A 17113-nucleotide genomic window follows, 5' to 3' on the forward strand; every position below is an offset into this window, starting at 1 on the left:
GAGGTAAGCGTGGGCACCTGAGCCTGAGGTGAACGGGGCCCCGGGAAAGGCTGAAAGCAGCTTGGAGGCCCCTCAAGTGCTGACCCCTCCCCTAAGAGTCAGACGACAAAACCTGCTCATTCCAGGGACAACGGCCAGGCCCAGAGGCACATCCACTGTCCCTGTCGAGCCCCAGGCCAAGCCCCACACTGGGCAGGGGTCAGGCCAAAGAGGCCCCAGACAGCTGCGACATGAACCCGAGAGCCATCTGGTGGGAGATTAGTGGGCCCTGAGCGCAGCTATTTTACCGAACAGCTGGGCCAGGCTCCCGCTGCTGCGCTCGGCTAGATACGTGACTATGGACTTTGCAGCCTCACCGCAGGACCGTTAGCACACTGGCACACAGTGACACACTGTGCTAACATGGGCTGGTTCCCGGGAGCCGGTGGAACCCACAGTGTCTACCAAGCCGGGGAGTGGAGGAGCCTCGGGGAGCCCATGGGGCCTTCAACAACCCCATGTCCCACAGCTCCCAGCCCAGAACTACACACACACGTGGACAGGCACAGCTGGGCTGCCTCAAACCAGCTGCCTCTGCAGAAACCACCCAAGAGACACCCCTTCTGAAGCCCACCTGGACTTAAAAACTCGGAGGGCTCTGGGCCCTTGCCAGAAAGCTCTGCTCAGCTTTGTCCCCACACACGCCAAGGGATCCTCATCCCTGGGGAGCGTACACCATTACCGATGAGCCCTTCCTCTCTCTCCCCCAAAAGCTGGAGCACGCTTTGGACCAGGACGCAGGCTCCCAGTTCCCCAGAGCCCAGGCACACCCAGCCCAAAGCCCCGGATGCTAGGTGATGGCAAGGCACTTAGTGCCACTGTGGGTTGACCTGGCCCCTTGGCTGAGCCATCCAGCCAGAAGGTTGCCTACGCAGTGAAGACAGAGCCTGTACCCCGTCCCCCAGGCCAAGTTACCAAGCCCGGGGACGCAGGAAGCCTTTGCCACATTGAGGGCCTGGTGCTTAGTCCTTCAGGCAGGAGAGGAAGAGGCTCAGCCCGGAACTCAAAACTGCTGAGCGGGGTGATGTCTCTAAGGATTAGCCATCTCAGGGTGCCCGCCAGCCACTGCCTAGCCCTGAGTGATGCAGCTGATGACTCACTGGGAGCTGCACACCCCACACCTCCTCCTCCAATCCCCAATGGTGCCCAGCTCTAAGCTCTGTGGATCCCAGGGAGCTCAAAGCAACCACCTGAAGGGAGGCAGGCCCAGTGCGGGCGCTAGATCCCAGCTTTAGAGAGAGGCAGGATGGAAGTGGAAGGGCTGTACAGGCCACAGGGCTCCTCATCTGCCCACGCCTGTGGAGCTCCAGGAAAAACGGCACCTGCCACATTCACAGGCAGGACCACTAATGGGCTGAGCTCTGGGGACCCTCAAGACTCAGCTCTGGGGGTCGCCTTTCTCTCCAGCCTGCCTTTTCACTTGACCCCCAGGGCCGCCAGTGCCATGGGGAGCAGAGGAACCCCTGCTCCCACAGATAAAGGCAAGGGATGTTTTTCCTTTCTCCGGTCAAGGAACCTCGCTGCTGTTAGCAGCCTGTGCCAGCAGCCCTGAGAGGGGACGGGGGTGTCTGACTCCTCAGCGTCCACCGGCCCTCTCCCAGAGGCGGGCGCGCCTGCCGGGCACCTCCCCACCCTGCTCCCTCCAGCCTAGCTGGCAGCGCCCTGGCGCAAACTTTAAAAAGAGGAAACAAAGGGAGCGCGCCAGGGAGCAGGCGCTCTGACCCCACCCGCCCCTGCCCAGGCTTGCCCGGCGCCCACCTGGCCTCTGGTCACCGGCGCTCACGGGGTAGCCGGCCTGGCCCAGGTGGCACGGGTAGCAGCCCCTCCAGAGGTAGCGGTAGTGCGTGCCCGCGACGCGCGCCAGGCCCCCCAGGAGCCCAAGGCACCAGAGCGCGGCCAGCCCGCGGTCCCGGGACGCCGCCATGGCAGGGTCAGCCGGTGGGCGGGAGGGCGCGAGGTTCAGCCACGCTGCGCTCTAAGCCGGCGGCCGGGTGACGGGGCAGGCGACTCGGGCTGGCTCTGGGCTCCCCGGGGTCTGCTCCGCTCCGCTCGGTGCCGCCCGGGAGCCGCTCTGGGCTCGGAGCGCCCCACCCCTCGCCTTTAACTTCTCAGCTTTCCCTCCGCCCCGCAGGTAAAGGCCAAGTCCGCGGACGCCTGAGGGAGCCGCCCCCAGCCCCGCCCCAGACCCCGCCCAGCCAGCCCCAGACCCCGCCCATCCCGCCGCAGCCCCGCCCCAGGCCCCGCCCATCCCGCCCCGCCCCGCAGCTCCCAGGGGGCCGCACCGGCCCGCCTGCCCCGCGCATTCCGGAGTGCGCGCTCCCGGAACCGGACCCGGACAGGGACCTAGGCACAGACGCAGGCGTCCACAAGCGACCCACAGACCCACATGCGCAAACATGCGCACCGGAGGCACACAGACACGCTCAGACGTCCGCGCAGACACACGCATGCACAAACATGTGTGTCTTGGAGCCAACACGGAAAAGAAGCCGAAGCAGAAAAGGGAACCATCCCGGAGGAGCCAGGGCCCTGCAGAGGTGGCCTGTGGGGCTGCATGCTGAGAAGGGTGGGGAAGGTGGACGGCTGGTTTGAAACTCCAGCACCGAATTGGAAACACAGGGGCTGAGGACACCCCCAGTCCCGAGTCCCCACGTCCAGCGCCTGCACGGTCCTGCCCTCCCCTGGCCCACGGCCACGTACTCAGAGGGAGCCTGGGCAAGGGAAGCCTGGCATCCCTGCAGCAGGTGGAGACGGGCAGAGAGCAGGGAGACCTTGCCTGCAGGATGGCCGGCACTGCTCGGGTGTCAGGCTGCAAAGGCCACAGAGACGCTTCCAACCCCAGAGCCCTGGGCCCGTACGCTGCTGGAGGGCATAGCCCGGGGCACAGCCACAGCTAGAAGCCCTAGGAGGAGGCAGTCCTACCAGGGTCGGCAGCTTCTGTGCAGCAAAAGGAACCACAGTCAGAGCCTCGTTGAGCATTTGACCTCTGTGACCTTCCAGCTTGGTCCAGAGTCTCCTGAACCCCCATCCTCTGAGCCCCTTCTCACACCTATCCCTGGGGGGCATCACCAGCCTCCCCTCCTAACCTCTGTGGGAATGGGAGAGCTGTGACCAGCAAGCTGGGGTGCTCAGTGACCCTCAGCAGGGATCCCTGTCTGGGACCAACCCGGCCACCTCCAGCACTGCCGGGGTAAGGCTCCTGCTTCCCTGAGTCGCTGGGGCTGGAATCCTGCATTTGACCCGAGGATAGCATCCCAGTCTGTCTGCCCCTCAGTTTCCTCACCGCTAAAAGGGGGACAGTAGCCCTCCCTGCAGGGAGTGGTGAGGATGGCTGCTGTGTCCCCAGAGCCCGGGGCCTGGCACAGCGGCCACAGCTGAGGTTGATGGTCCTCATTCCTCCCGCGCACCCACGTTGCTGTGCAGCCCTGCCCACTGCTCTGCTCCCGACCCAGGCTTGCACAAAGGCAGGGGCTTCTCTCCACCCTCCTCTACAGCCAGGGGCTCGACTGCCAGCCGAGACCCACCCCTCAGAAGCCCCGCCAGTGCTAAGATGTGGCAGAGAGCAGTCTCTGCTGATCCATGCCCTGCCTGGCTCACCTGGAAGCAGGGGCTGAGGGGACACCCTTGAAAACATGGGAAAGAGGAAGCCCCACCCAGTCCCAGCCTGTCTTGCCTTGTCCCAGCCTGTCTGCCATCCAGAGGCCAGCCTGCCCCCTCGGCCCCCACACCCTGCAGAAACGGGCCTGCCTGGGCCCTTCCTGTCTGCAAGGCCTCCTGGGGAGCCCCTCCCATCAGCCTCTGAGCCCTTGCTGAGAGGAGCCTGCATAAATCTCACGGATAGCCAGGCTGACAGGTCTGTGCGAAGGCGCCTTCCACCTCACTTACGACTGTAAGGTGCACCTCACTGCCAGCGGCTCACCAGCAAGTGCCAGCAGAATCGCAAGGGTCCCGCCCTCCGCAGCCACAGCCCAACAGGGTCTCGGCCAGCAGTTTCCACCGAGGTAGGGGCCAGGCCTGAGAGGGGTGCAGAGGGGAGACCCCAGAGGCCAGGCCTGCAGGGCACAGGCTGAGGAGGCAGCATCTGTCTTCTGGGGGGCGCACGGCTGGCCGCCCTGTGAGCGAGCGCTCCCTGGTCTCTGTCCCTCTCTGCCTGCTGCAGGACGGGGCCCAGCGCCCAGCAGGAGCCTGAGCAACAGGAGCCCTGCACCTCTGACTCCAGTCACCCTCACCAACAGGTGACGGGGCTGGGGTCCTTTATCGGCATCCCTTCTGGGGTAGGTCCCTAAGAGGCCCTGGAGGGGATGCTATCTCCGAGCTCATGCAGGCCCCCTTTGACACTCTCCAGGCTCCCGGGGTGAGGGAGGAGGAGGAAGCCCGCAGGAAGTGGGAGGCACCAGCCTCACCCTCAGGCTGTCCCCTAAGTCTTGCCCATCCTGGGAAGGGGCTCCTGCCTCGTGCTGCCTGGAGGAGGAGGGAGGAGCCCGGGAGCCACTGCGTGAGCCCCGAGCAGGGAAGGGCAGGTGCCCGGAGCCTAGGGCCAGCTAGAGCCCACAACCCCCGAGGACCACCGAGCCATGCACCATGGCTTGTCCCAGGGAAAAGGCGTGCTAGTGTCACGCATGTCACCTTCTTAGCATGTTCTTAGTAAGAATGAGTAGAAGTCAGTGACCTGGTGAACTGCCCTGGGAGGCTGGTTCCGGGCGGAGTTCTAGACAGCCTCCGGTGGCAGTCTAGACGCCCACCCTTCCCTTTCACAGGGACTGCATGCCGAAAAGGATCATATTTGCATCTGTTATGTCAAGTAAAATAGAGTATTAAAATCAATTCACCTATTGATTTTTGCTTTCTCGGTGTGGCCCTGAGACACTGAGACAGTGCATATGGCTTGTGTGCGTGGCTCACATTCCATTTCTGTTGGGCAGTCCCGGCTCTGCTAGTAAGAACTGAGACCTCAGGCGACCCATGGAAACACTCCGTGCCCCAGTTTCCCCATCTGTAACAATAGCACCTCCCTCCTATGGGAAAAGCGCTTGACCGGGGATCCATAAAAACCAGCAAACACGGAAGTGGGAGGCTGAGTCTGGATGCCTGGCCTTGCCCCTTCCCAGCCCGTTGCTCCAGCAGACACCCCAGGCCACATGCAGAGACCCACGGCAGAGACAGTGTCCCTAGCTGATTCCCAGGGGACAGGGGACGTCCTGAGACCTGTCTAGCTCCTAAGCCATGGTCCTGAGGCATCCTGGAAGCCAGTGGGGACCTGAGCCCTGGCCCTCTCCCTTGATTGCCATCACCTCCATACCCCACCTCAGCACCCCGCCAAAGCCATCTGGGGACCACCGCTCCCTTGGTGATGGCCCATCCATGCCCCTTGGGACTGCCACCAACCCTTCTATTCATCTGGATGCCAACTCCCGCGTCCATCCAGGGTGAGGGCTGGGCTGCCGCAGCCTGTGCGCCCAGTGCCCAGCGCAGGATGGGGGCCTCAGAGGCGGCTCCTGGCCCACGGAGGGGCTGTATGGCATGGCCACGTCCCAGGGCCTCTCTGGCCTGTCTCCTCATCTGTACATGAGCAGAGGCCTGAATTAGACCAGCTCAGGGACCCTGCAGCAATGGGACACGTGACCGGGAAGGAGAACCAGGGCCAGATGTGCCACTGCCACCGTGCCTGTGGAGTCTAGGCAGAGGAGGGCAGCGGATGGGGCACTGCGAGCCTCCAGGGAGCAGCCCCACAGTGCGGCGAGGCCTCCGGGATGCTTCCGGACAACAAGTTTGGGCAAAGGAAACTATTCTGCCCTGGAACGCCCGAGAGCTACGGAGCCTCCTGGTATCACATCCCCATCTCACCTTCAGGGTCGCTCTCATCAGACATCCTCATATGACAGGCAGCAGGGGGGCTGCCCCTTTCCACTCGCTAGCCCCCCAAACCCCCATACAGTTACCCTGGCCCCACACAGAGTCCTCCCGCCCCACAGCTGGGAGGCCCCTGCTTCCGCTCCCTGTCCCCTCTGCTGCCCTGTGCCCACCCGCCCACCTCCCATGATTAAACCCTCATTCTGCCCAGGTGGAACCCCAGTGGCCTGCCCTCTGCCCACGGCTCCTGGGACAGTCTCCTGTGGTTTCACAAAGCCAGTTTCCAGAGGAGAAATGACTTGCCCAGGCTCACGCAGGGAAGAGGCGTGCAGCCCAGGAGGACCGGGTCCCCGCTCTCACCCAATCCTGTCCTCACAGGGCCATCTCCTTCGGTTCCTCCACGGGAGTGTCGCTGGCGGGCATCCAGTCTCTCCTGCTCGTCACCCTCCCCAGGCCATGCCAGGCACCCAGCAGAGTGGCAGGCAGGGCTCAGAGCTGCAGCTCCCCTAGGGGGCATCCCCGGGGCCTGGGCAAAGTGTTTCTAGGCAGCTCCGCCTGCACACCCTGGCTCTGGTGGCTTTGGCCTCCCTGAACCAGCCTCCCACCCTTCCTCCCGCCCAACAGACCGTGAACTCTGATGCATCCCTCAAAGACACCAATTCAGAGGTCGCCTCTGCAAAGCCTCCCTAGCTGGCGGGCTCACCCGAGGCCACCTGCTTCTGGGCTCCCCTAGGCCTGCCCGCCCTCCTCTCATGCACCCTCTCACCGGCTCATTCATTTAGTTGTTTATTCAGCAAAGATGTGTGTGCCCACCACGGCAGGACGTGGCTCTGGGGCAGTGGCATCGCCCCACCCACCCGAGATATCCGTCCAGGTCTCCATGGCCTGGGAGAGCTGGGGTATTAATGAGCCTGGCAGCAGTGCCTCCATGAAACTCTGGGGTTCGGAGGGCTCTGGGCTGTCCCTCCTGCTAGGCTGGCAGGAGCTCTGGTGCGGCCGCGGTGGGCAGCAGCCCGCTGGTGCAGAGCACCTCCGAGGCCCAGGCTCACCCGCAGCACCCCCTCCCCCACTCAGTGCTGCTGCCCAGCACATCCCGGCCTGAGGCTGTGGGGTCTGGAAGCTGTTTGGGAAATGCTTTCCCGATGTGGAAACGCGGCCGGCGTCTGTGCCTGGGAATGTGTGTGTCAGCAGAAGCCCTCCCAGCCTCCACCAGCTGGCTCCAGCTTCTGCTCTCTCTCCAAGCTGGGCGGCCACCAGGCTCCTGCCAGGACCAGGCCAGGGCGAGGGCCGGTGCCATCCCCAAATGTCACTGCTCCCCCTTGGGACTGGGCGCTGACTCTGGGGCTTCAGGGCAGAACTGGAGCCTGGAAGTGGAGGGGGTCCAGCCAACACCCCACTGCTGCGTGTGTCTGCCCCTCAGCGCTCACCTCCAACACCCGCTCCATAAGGCCCCCTCCGGCCTGGCGGCTCAGGCGCCTGGACACGTGCCTCTGCCTCCCTGAGAGGAGACGACGCCGGCCTGTCCAGGCTGCCCCAGCCTCTGAACGCAGAGCTAGTGCTGGGCTGGGTGTGGAAGCCAGAGAGGCGGCGGGCGCAGGGGGGCTGCCTCCACCCAGGTTCCTAGGGGCTCAGGCAGGAGGTCAGGGGACCCAAGGGGGCCAAGGCCTTAAGCCGCCCAGTGCCCAGCCCAGTCCACCTCCATACCAGGCAACCTCCCATGCGGCCAGGCCCCTGGGGATGGCACCACAGACCTGCTACCTGGCATGAAACTGGGGGGAAGGAACTAGGCCCTTGGCCGGCGGTGGGGGTAGAGGGCATGAAAGGACTGACACTCGGGGAAGCTGCTAGAGCCCCGGCCCGTGGTCCTGACCAAGGTGGCCATGTTCCAGGGAGAGAGTTCACAGGCCCAACAGGCACCCGGGTGGAGCGGCGATCAGCACCGCCCACAACCACCTGCATGTGCCCTGTGTGCCAGGCACAGGGTGCTCCCAGGTGGGCAGGTGAACCCTAAATGAGTGGCCAAGGGCACCAGGTCCCGGGCTCTGCCCTCACGGACACCAGCAGCCCACTCTCCTCCCCTCTTGCAGAAGGCGGGTGTGGTCACATGGCATTTAAGAGCAAGTGGGAGATTCTTTTTTTTTTTTTTGGAGACGGAGTTTCGCTCTCGTTACCCAGGTTGGAGTGCAATGGCGCGATCTCGGCTCACCGCAACCTCCACCTCCTGGGTTCAAGCAATTCTCCTGCCTCAGCCTCATGAGTAGCTGGGATTACAGGCACGTGCCACCATGCCCAGCTGTTTTGTATTTTTTTTAGTAGAGACGGGGTTTCATCATGTTGACCAGGATGGTCTCGATCTCTCGACCTCGTGATCCTCCCGCCTCAGCCTCCCAAAGTGCTGGGATTACAGGCTTGAGCCACCGTGCCCGGCTGAGATTCTTGGTCCTCCCATCCTACCCCTGTCCTGGGCACATGCTTGGAAGGGAAACCTGACCTGGGGTCTCGATGGGACAATGGGGTGTGCCGGAGATACCAGAGGATAAGGGTGTGTCCCCCACAAAAGGGCTAGTGCATGCACAGGTGGAGACCATCCCAGCTAACACAGCGGGAGGGTGGAGATGGGTGGCCTGGGAGGGGCTGGGGCCAGGCTTGGAGGGGGGCAGGAGCATCAGAGCAGCAGGGAGCACAGGGCTTCAAGGACAGGGCAGTGGTCAGCGTGCACCTGCTGGCCCCCACTGCAGGGAGCACGGCCAGGAAGGTGCTAGAAGGAGGCCACTCTCAGGCTTCTCCTTAATCTGCCTTCGGGGGCTCAAGGCTCCTAAGCCCCAAAGCCCTCCCATGTCACCTCACCCCCACAAGTGGCACATGGACCTGCCTGGCGGTTTCCAACCCTTGACCTTGAGAGCCCAGCCCAGAGCAGCAGGTCCATTTGTGGTCTGGGGTCTCACACAGTCCAAGCTGCCTCCCCGTGGAGACAGAACAGAACCGTCTCCAGAACCTTCCTCCCACTTCTCCCACTGTTGCCACCACGAAGTTTATATCAGAAACGGGGGGCCCCCACCCAGCCTCAGCATGCACAGGGCCTGGCACAGCCTCCCCAAACCATTCCAACATCAGCCTCGTGGTAAACCCATTACCCTTTCTCCACTCCTTGCCCAAGCCAAAGGAAGGAAAATTGAAACCACTGCTGTTTCCTCGAGCCCAGCTGCCATTACTGAGTGCAGCTGTTCCCAGCTAGTGCCAGGCAGAAACGGGGGAGCGCCCTTCTCTTAAACACATCGGCTCCGGGTACAGCACGAGATGGAATAGCCATGCCTCCCAGGCTCTGAGGGTGGCCCCAGACTCCCAGAGTAGCCCCCAAGAGTCTGAGGCCTGGTCTGTCCCAGTGAGGCTCTGCCATGGGCCAGCAGAGCATGCATGCGTGCCTGTGTGTGTGTGCCTGTGTGTGAGCACGTGTGTGTGCCTGTGTGTGTGAGAGCACATGTGTGTGTGCATGAGCGTGTGTGCGCCTGGGTGTGAGCACGTGTGCGTGCCTGTGTGTGGATGAGTACGTGTGCATGCCTGTGTGTGTGAGAGCACGTGTGCGTGCCTGTGTGCATGAGAGCACGTGTGCGTGCCTGTGTGCATGAGCACGTGTGTGCCTGTGTGCGTGACAGCACATGTGCGTGCCTGTGTGCGTGAGAGCACGTGTGTGTGTGTGTGCATGAGAGTACATGTGCATGCCTGTGTATGAGAGCATGTGTGCATGCGTGTGTATGCGAGAGCACACGTGCATGCGTGTGTGCGTGACAGCACGTGTGCATGCATGTGTGCATAAGAGCACATGTGCGTGCCTGTGTGAGAGCACGTGTGCGTGCATTTGTGTGTGAGTACATGTGCGTGAGAGCACGTGTGCATGCATGTGTGTGCGTCAGTGCACGTGTGCATGTGTGTGTGCGTCAGAGCACATGTGCATGAGTTTGTGTGAAAGCGTGTGCGTGTGTGTGTGCATGAGAGCACATGTGCATGCATGTGTGTGAGAGCACATGTGCGTGTGTGTGTGCGTGACCACACTGACCCTGTGGGTTCTCTGCTGCCAGGCTCTTTCACACCCAGCCATGGGAGGCCCGGGGGGACCCAAGCCCTGGACGGCTGACGCAGCACCTGCTGGGGATGCAGCCCCCAGGCAAGGCCAGGCCCACCCAGGACACAGACTGTTGCTGAGACAGCAGAGCTGCCAAGGGAGTGGAGACTGCACACAGGCAAGAGGATGCTCGGGCCTCCCGCTGCTCTCAGAGGAGTGATTCTGGAGGCTTCCTGGAGGAGGTGGCCCTCAGCTGGCCTTTGGACGTGACATTTTCAGGGACACGAACAAGCTTGCTGAAGGCCATATGGAGTAGGTGCAGAGTGGCTGGGGAAGGAGGCGGGAAAGGTGGGGCTGGGGGTGTTCTGGGGAGGCTAGCCACCAGGCAGGGACTTTTGGCAGAAGCTTCGTGCTGGAAACCCAGCCCAGTCATGCCACATGGTGCTCAGGGCTGGGCCCACAGCAGGTACCTGGCCAGCCAAAATGCACCAGTAGTTGGTGGCTGGGGCACATCTCCAGGCTGGCTTCCAGCAACCCCGTGTGCCCCACTGGGCACTCCTGCTAACCTCTCTCCACCCAAAGCATGGCAGAACAGAACCTGCTCACAGGACACCAGGGTCAGGGGTCGGCAGCCAGATCCTGCCCTATGCCAGGGCCCAGCCAGCCCCTGTGCTGCCTTTGGAGGTGCCCAGGCCTACAGCTGGCAGGGCCTGGCCATCAGCCTCCAAGGCCCCTAATGCCACCCTCCTCAGCCTCTGAGGCCCCCAGCACTGCTCTCCTTCCCCAGCCCATGCAGGGGGGTCCCCCTGGGCCCATCACTCCTGCGAAGCCATCCCGGAAGTCCTCAAGTCCCCAAAGCCACTGGCATGCCTGCTGCACAGGTCCAGCTCGGGATACCGTGTGTCCACACAGAACGCAGACAAGCAAGGTCTAACCCACTGGGCTTCCCCAGGACGCAGGGTGAGTCCTGAGGCTCGGACCTCCCATGGAAAGTGCTCGGGCCCTAGAGGTCTGGTCATTCCGGGCATCCCACAGCCTTTGGCCTGCTTCCTCTCTGGGGAGGGCCCTTGCCCTCTGCCTCCTTACACAGCCCACCTCCCCAACTCCTAGAGCTGCTTCTGGCCAGACTGGGGGAGTGGAGAATTCAGAGCAGAATTTGGGGGGTTGGCTGAGGCCTCAGTGGGGTCAAGCCCAGCAGGACCCCGGGGCCACGGTAGAGGATTAGGGAAAGGCCTGGGCCAGTGCTCAAGGGTGCCCTGGGGAAGAGACAGGGCATGGGAGAGGCGGCCCTGGGCACTGGGTCTAAGGTGCGTGTCACTATAGGCCCAAGGCCCAGAGATGAGCAGTGGCCGGGGACACAGGCAGCAGCGGCGTGCCGTCAGGAGGCTGGACCCCCGACAGGAAGGCCAGGCAGGCCTAGCAGAAATGCATGGGGTAGGGGCCGGGGTGGGTGTGGGAGGTAAAAGTGGAGAGGAACAGGACAGCAGGAGACGGGGCGAAGCTCTAGAGGCTCAGCAGGGCCCCCCCCTTCCTGGGAACCTGGCTCCGCCCGCACACGCCGGCCCAGCGCCTCGGGCCTGCCAGGAGGGAACGGGGGGTTCCGCTCTCGGGAGACACAGCGGGAAGGAGACTTGGCCCAGGTCATGCAGGAGGCACCTGCCCACCTGGGGCATCGTGCAGCTCCCAGAGGTCACAGTCCCTGACTCTGGGGTGCAATCGCCCCAGACTCCTCATGAGTAGCCCCTGGGAAAGAAAGCTGGGGCCACTGAGGCTTCTGGGAGGACTAGGGAAAAGTGGCTACTTGGCACCTTATTTTCCCCAGCCCAGGAGGCCCCTGGCTTGGTGGCAGAAACTTCTAGCATCAGGATAAGCCTTGCCTGAAGCATCCACTGGTCACCTTCCCAGGCCCGGGCCCTGGCCTCCCAGTGAACGGCTGCATGGCCAGGCCAGGGCCCCAGGGCACGCTGAACGTTGCCATGTGAGGGTGTCCACTGGCCCTCCCGAGCTCCGAGTCTGAGGACTGCAGCCTCCTACGCAGTCTCCCAGGGCTGCACAGTCCCCTGCATCTGTGCAGTGTCAGGGTTCAAGGATCCAAACCCAGGCCCTCCTGGCTGTGGCCTAAACCCACCGGCCCCCGGCCCTCTGCGTTCACCTGGAGCGCGGCTACCGAGGCCTGCAGGCTGCCCATCTCGGGATGTCCTCCGGGAAGCTGCCCCAGCGTCCTGGCTCTGGGTGGTCAGAGAAAGCCTTGTCTTTTTGTTGCTGGCTGGTGCTCACTGCTGACGCTGAAAGCTGTTATTTTTCAGGGTTGGCCTTGACCGAGAATGTGCCTGCCAGGGTCTGCTCACTAGAGTCGGGAAATGAAAGCTTTTCACCCAAAGCATCTCAGGCGGAGGATGTCGCTGGCCACAGGTGCCCTGTCAGAAATGCTGCCATCACGCCCGGAAGGAACACGCTCTGCAGCTGAGTTTCCCACTGTGTTTGGAGGACAGCCAGCTGACGCATGCTGGCTTGGGGAGGCCCAGATTCAGCCACCCGAAGGAATGTGTCTGCAGCTTTGCCAGTGGAAGGCCCAGGTTCAGGCCTGGGCTCCAGGGTCCATGGGCGAGGGACGCTGAGGCTTCGCCACACCTCTGGCCTCCATCTCTCTCTCCGTGAGGACAGCCTGCCCCGGAGCTGTGTGCATTTCTTCCCTCCTGCTGCTCTAACGAGACCCCCTAGCTGGTCATTTACAAAGCCCTGGATGTGTCTTACAGCTCTAGAGGCTGGGCAGTCCAAGATCCAGGCACGGCAGACCGGCCCTCCTGCTCCTCCCCGGTGGCTTCTCAGGGCAGAAGGGGAGGCACTCCCTCCAATCTTTTCTAGGTCACTAATCCCGTCCTCAAGGGTGGAGCCTCCCTGACCTCCTCACTGCCCACAAGGCCCCACCTCTTCACACCGTCACACTGGGGAGTCCATTTCAATGCAGGAATTTCACAGGGACACCGACATTCAGACCATGGCACCAGATGCCCACTGAAGAATGCCCACTACATGCCAGCTGCTGCTGGCATGGTGACGGAATGAGTAAGAAGCCCCTTCCACATCAAGAAAAGCCACCAGCTAGAGAGGGGAGATGGCCTCCTGCGGCCAAAGAGCCAGCAACCAGCAGCCCGGGTGTCGGGGCTTGGGGGGTGCCAGGCGCAGGCTGCGGCCCTGGAAGTCTTCCTGGACTTCAAGGGGCTCTGGGCATCTGTACCCTCTGCCACCCTCCAGCTCTGACTCTGCCAAGGCTCCTACCTTCCCTGGGCCTCTTGCTCCCCTCTAACTCGGGGCCATGGCACCACCCCGTGGGGCAGCCTCAGCACTGAGTGGCATGGAGGGGGCTGTGCTCAGGCTTGGCATGGAGTGTGGGTCACACACAGCTCTCAGAGGCTTTCGGCCACCATGACCACCAGTTCAGCAAGAGAACACTGTCCCAGGAAGTGACACAGACCTGAAAGCACTGAAGCCTCCCGAGAGACTCCATGGGAAGGCTGTTCTCCTGGGTGGGGGCCCCAACAGGGGTGGGACACAGTGTTGCTCCCACAGGGCAGTCAGAGAAATAGCTCCATCACCAAGAGGCTCTCGACAGGCAGGCGGACATGCGGGCACCGGCCTGGGTGCCAGGACCAGGGTCCACATCGGGCCCCATTGCCCACTGGCTTCTCCCCTGCCCAGCTTCACGGGAGAGGCACAGCTGGCCTGAGAGCGGCCGCTGGCAGCCCTCCGTCACTTCTCACATTCCTTCCTCTCCCTGGGATAGTGGGGACCTGACAGTGCCCTCAGGCAGCAAGGCAAGGGTGTGAGGCTGAGCCCACAGTGGCAGCAGAGAGTGGTCGGGGGTGGGAAGGGCTGAGCGAGAGGCTCCCGGGCACAGGGGCTCCCTGGGGGCATGTGAGGGGGTCTCTCTGGTGGTCCATGCCACCCTGGGCTCACCCCCTTACTGCAAGTCCCTCTGCTCCTGAGAAGGGTGGCGTCCCACAGGGCCCACTGGCATCCCACAGACACTCCAATGAAGACCCAGCTCCACCCTGGAAGCCCCCACAGCCAAGGAGCAGCTGAGCACCGGGCTTGGGCACTGAGAGGGAAGAGCTGCCACTTCCACCAGAGAAGGAACCTGCTCCTGCCCAGCCCCTGCCTGGCTGCTCCCCAACCCTGGCTGCCCCCTTTCCCACCATCCCGCCTCATCTCTGGGAAGGAGGGTCAGCTGGGACGGGAGCAGCACAGTCTTGGCCGAATCCAGGGCTGCTGTGGGAAGGCGGCCCTTGGGCCTGGACGGAGCAGGAGACCCACCGGGCCCTCCACGCCGCACACAGCAATCCTCACGTCACATCGGCACTGTAGTCTTCCAGCCAAAGCATGGGCTTAATGCAACGGCTAGACCCATTTTACAGGTGGGAATGTTCACAAGACTGAACTCAGTGGAGGGCAGAAGCTGGGCTTGCATGGAGACCTGCCAGGGGTACCCAGGCCTGGCTGCAGGGTCCTGGCTGCCTCCCACTCAGCCTAATGTAGGACCATGGTCAAGAGGAGGAAGAGGCAGATGCGGAGGATGGTGAGCCCAGGCCGAGGGGAGGACGGGCCACCGGGTGGGCAGCTCTTCTGTCTGGGCCTGGGCCCTGGAAGTGTGGGCATTTCCCCGCAGCTGGGCTGTGGGCCTTGAGCACTCCCCACAAATCCTCTGGGTCACTGTAAGGGCTGAGAGCATCACTGCTGCATTTACAGACTGGAGTTCAGAGCGGCAGAAATGCTCGCCAAGGGCACGCAACAGGGAGCTGAGGGAAGCTGGACCCCGCCCTCGCTGACACCGCCGGCTGGGTGTGCCATGGCCTCCCTGGAAAGCCTGGGCCATCCTGGAGATGAGCTCAGGGCCAAGCAGCCCGGGCAGCTCCACAGTGGGGCCCGACTCCCCCCAGGGCCTGCCGGCTCCATCACACACAGCCCTGAGCCCACCTGCCCCGCGGCCCAGGAGGACGGTGCACACGTGTCAGAGCTGAACCCTGCCCAGGAAGCAGCAGAAGCAGTGGCAGGCGTCCGGCCTCACCTGGGAGGCCCGCCCACTCCCGGCTGCCCAGCCCGGTAGAGCCGAACTCAGTACCTGCCCCAGAACATGACAAACACACCAGGCAGAGACACTCCCGGGCCAGGCCGAGGCCCCCTGAGTCCAGGCTCCTGCGCCAGCGTCACTCAGAGCTTCATGGAGCCCAGTCCTCGCTGCGAGCAGGTTCTGGGCCCATCCCATCAACACACGCCACCCTGCAAGTGACCCAGTGACGCGGCCCTTCCCTGCTCAGGATCAGTCCCGTCCTGCCCTGGTGCCCGCACTCGGCCGCTGGCACTCGCTCGCTCGGGAAGGCTATGGCTGGCAGAGGGACAGAAAAAACACAGCAGGCTCTTGGCTCTGAGCAGAGCCCCCTTGGCCACACGGTGACTCGGAGCCCCAGCCATCCCAAACATGCAGAGCTGGGGGTGGAACCCCCGGTGAGGGTGGACGAGGACAGAGACAGGGCAGCGGGGGAAGGCCTGGCGCTGCTGGGGGGCAGGGTCTGTGGTCTGGTCCCTGGCCCCAGGTCATCCGGTCCATGCCCCTGCTTCTGACCAGGTCTGCCAGATGGCAAAGACCTTTCCCGTCCTTGGCAGAGACATGCCAACACCTCATGCAGGGATGCGGGTCCAGGCCCAGGTCTAATGCGTTTGCCAACACTGTGCTGGGCTCTGCGGTGTCTGTCACAGAGTCGACATTCCAGGGCCTGCACACCCACCACCCGCCGTGCCTGGCCGCCCAGCCTGCATCGGCCCTGGAGGGGCATGAACACAGGCCAGCAGCCCCAGAGCATGAGCCATGAGACTCCCTGGGCATGGGGAGTGGGAGGCTCATTCACCACCCAGAGCCGCTCTATCCCAGAAGGGTCTCTCGCTGACACAGGAGGCAGGAGCTGGTCGCCGTCTTCCAGGGCCTGACGCACACCTGCCAGGGACCCCATTATGGGGCTGCCACCACCCCGGCCTGAGAGAGACACGGAAGGCGCAGGCATCAGTCTAACCCTCTCCCTGGCAGTGCAGCTGCCAGCCCAACCAGGCTCCGGAGCCCACAGCTCTGGACAGGGCGGCACCCGCCCCCACACCCCTGAGAACCGTCTGCACGGATAACAGGTGCTCACAGTCCCAGAGCAGTCTTTGTACAGCCCCCGGGGTCTCTCTGCTGGCTTCCACGGGCCACCCCCTCCCAGGTTCCTCCCCCCACGCCCTGCCACGCAGCAGCCTGGGACACCACAGGAGCCCGGCATCTGCCCTCAGGCAGGGCTGCTGGAACAGGCCCCAGCACCAGCAGCCGTCGGCCAGCCTCGGCACTGCTCCACACACCCGCAGCCCTGGAACATCAGAACCTGCCCAGCGGGCAACCCCTGCCCCCCTCACTCAGCTCTGCCTGGTGTTCCCAGCCACAACCACTGAGGCCACCTGGGAAGCTCACCACACCCTACCAAGGGCGGCAGCAACCCTGGCCTGGCAAACCCAGAGCTTCCCCAACACCGTCAAGAAGTGGGGGTTCAGACCCCACACAACAGCCAGGCAGACAAGCAGGTGAGGGCCGAGGAACTACGGTAAAGAGGAGCCCGTGAGGCCCCGGGGCTGGGGAGCCATCTGGAGCCGGGTCCAGGCTGGCGGGGACGGTGCACAGATGGGGCCGCCCTCCCTCCTCACTGAGCCAGGGCTCCCAAGCCTCCTCCCCCAGCCTCCCACTGGACACAAGCACAGGCCAGAGAGGAGCACACAGAATCTGTTTCTAGAACATCCCAGACAGCGCAGAGGCCCCTCTCCCCTCCGCTGACCCCAAGTCCAGCAGGCTGGCCCCCGCCCCCGCCAGACGGCTCGCAGCTGGACAGCTGGAGACAGCGCTGTGTTCGGCAAGGGAGGTTGTGGGAGATGATGACAGTGACTGTCTGGCCTGGGACAGCAGAGCAGAGGCCCGAGGATGCTCCCAGGACCGGGCTGCCCAGACCCACGCCGGGGTCAGATGCCGGGGCAGAGGCTGGAGCAGGCACAGGAATGTGAGTGGGAGATGGCGACAGCCCCCCCGCCCCTCGGCCTCCTCCCTCGCCTCAATCCTAATCTGTTCCCGTCTCTCCCAGGGGATTTTTCTTC

General features: G+C 63.6%; 1 protein-coding gene across 4 annotated transcripts in view; it reads right to left on the bottom strand.

The window, feature by feature from the left end:
* MEGF6 (multiple EGF like domains 6) overlaps window positions 1-17113 on the bottom strand; it is a 121426-nt gene that overhangs the window by 38741 nt on the left and 65572 nt on the right. The window contains exon 1 of one of the 4 annotated variants that reach the window (XM_074379958.1): window positions 1798-2151. The exons of the other annotated variants lie outside the window; for them this stretch is intronic. Coding sequence (XP_074236059.1) covers window positions 1798-1963 — 166 coding nt within the window. The 5' untranslated portion in view covers window positions 1964-2151. Of the gene's footprint in view, window positions 1-1797; window positions 2152-17113 lie in introns of those variants that run through there. 4 annotated transcript variants of the gene reach the window in all.

Source organism: Saimiri boliviensis, chromosome 11 (assembly GCF_048565385.1).
Source record: "Saimiri boliviensis isolate mSaiBol1 chromosome 11, mSaiBol1.pri, whole genome shotgun sequence".
Classification (NCBI taxonomy): domain Eukaryota; kingdom Metazoa; phylum Chordata; class Mammalia; order Primates; family Cebidae; genus Saimiri; species Saimiri boliviensis.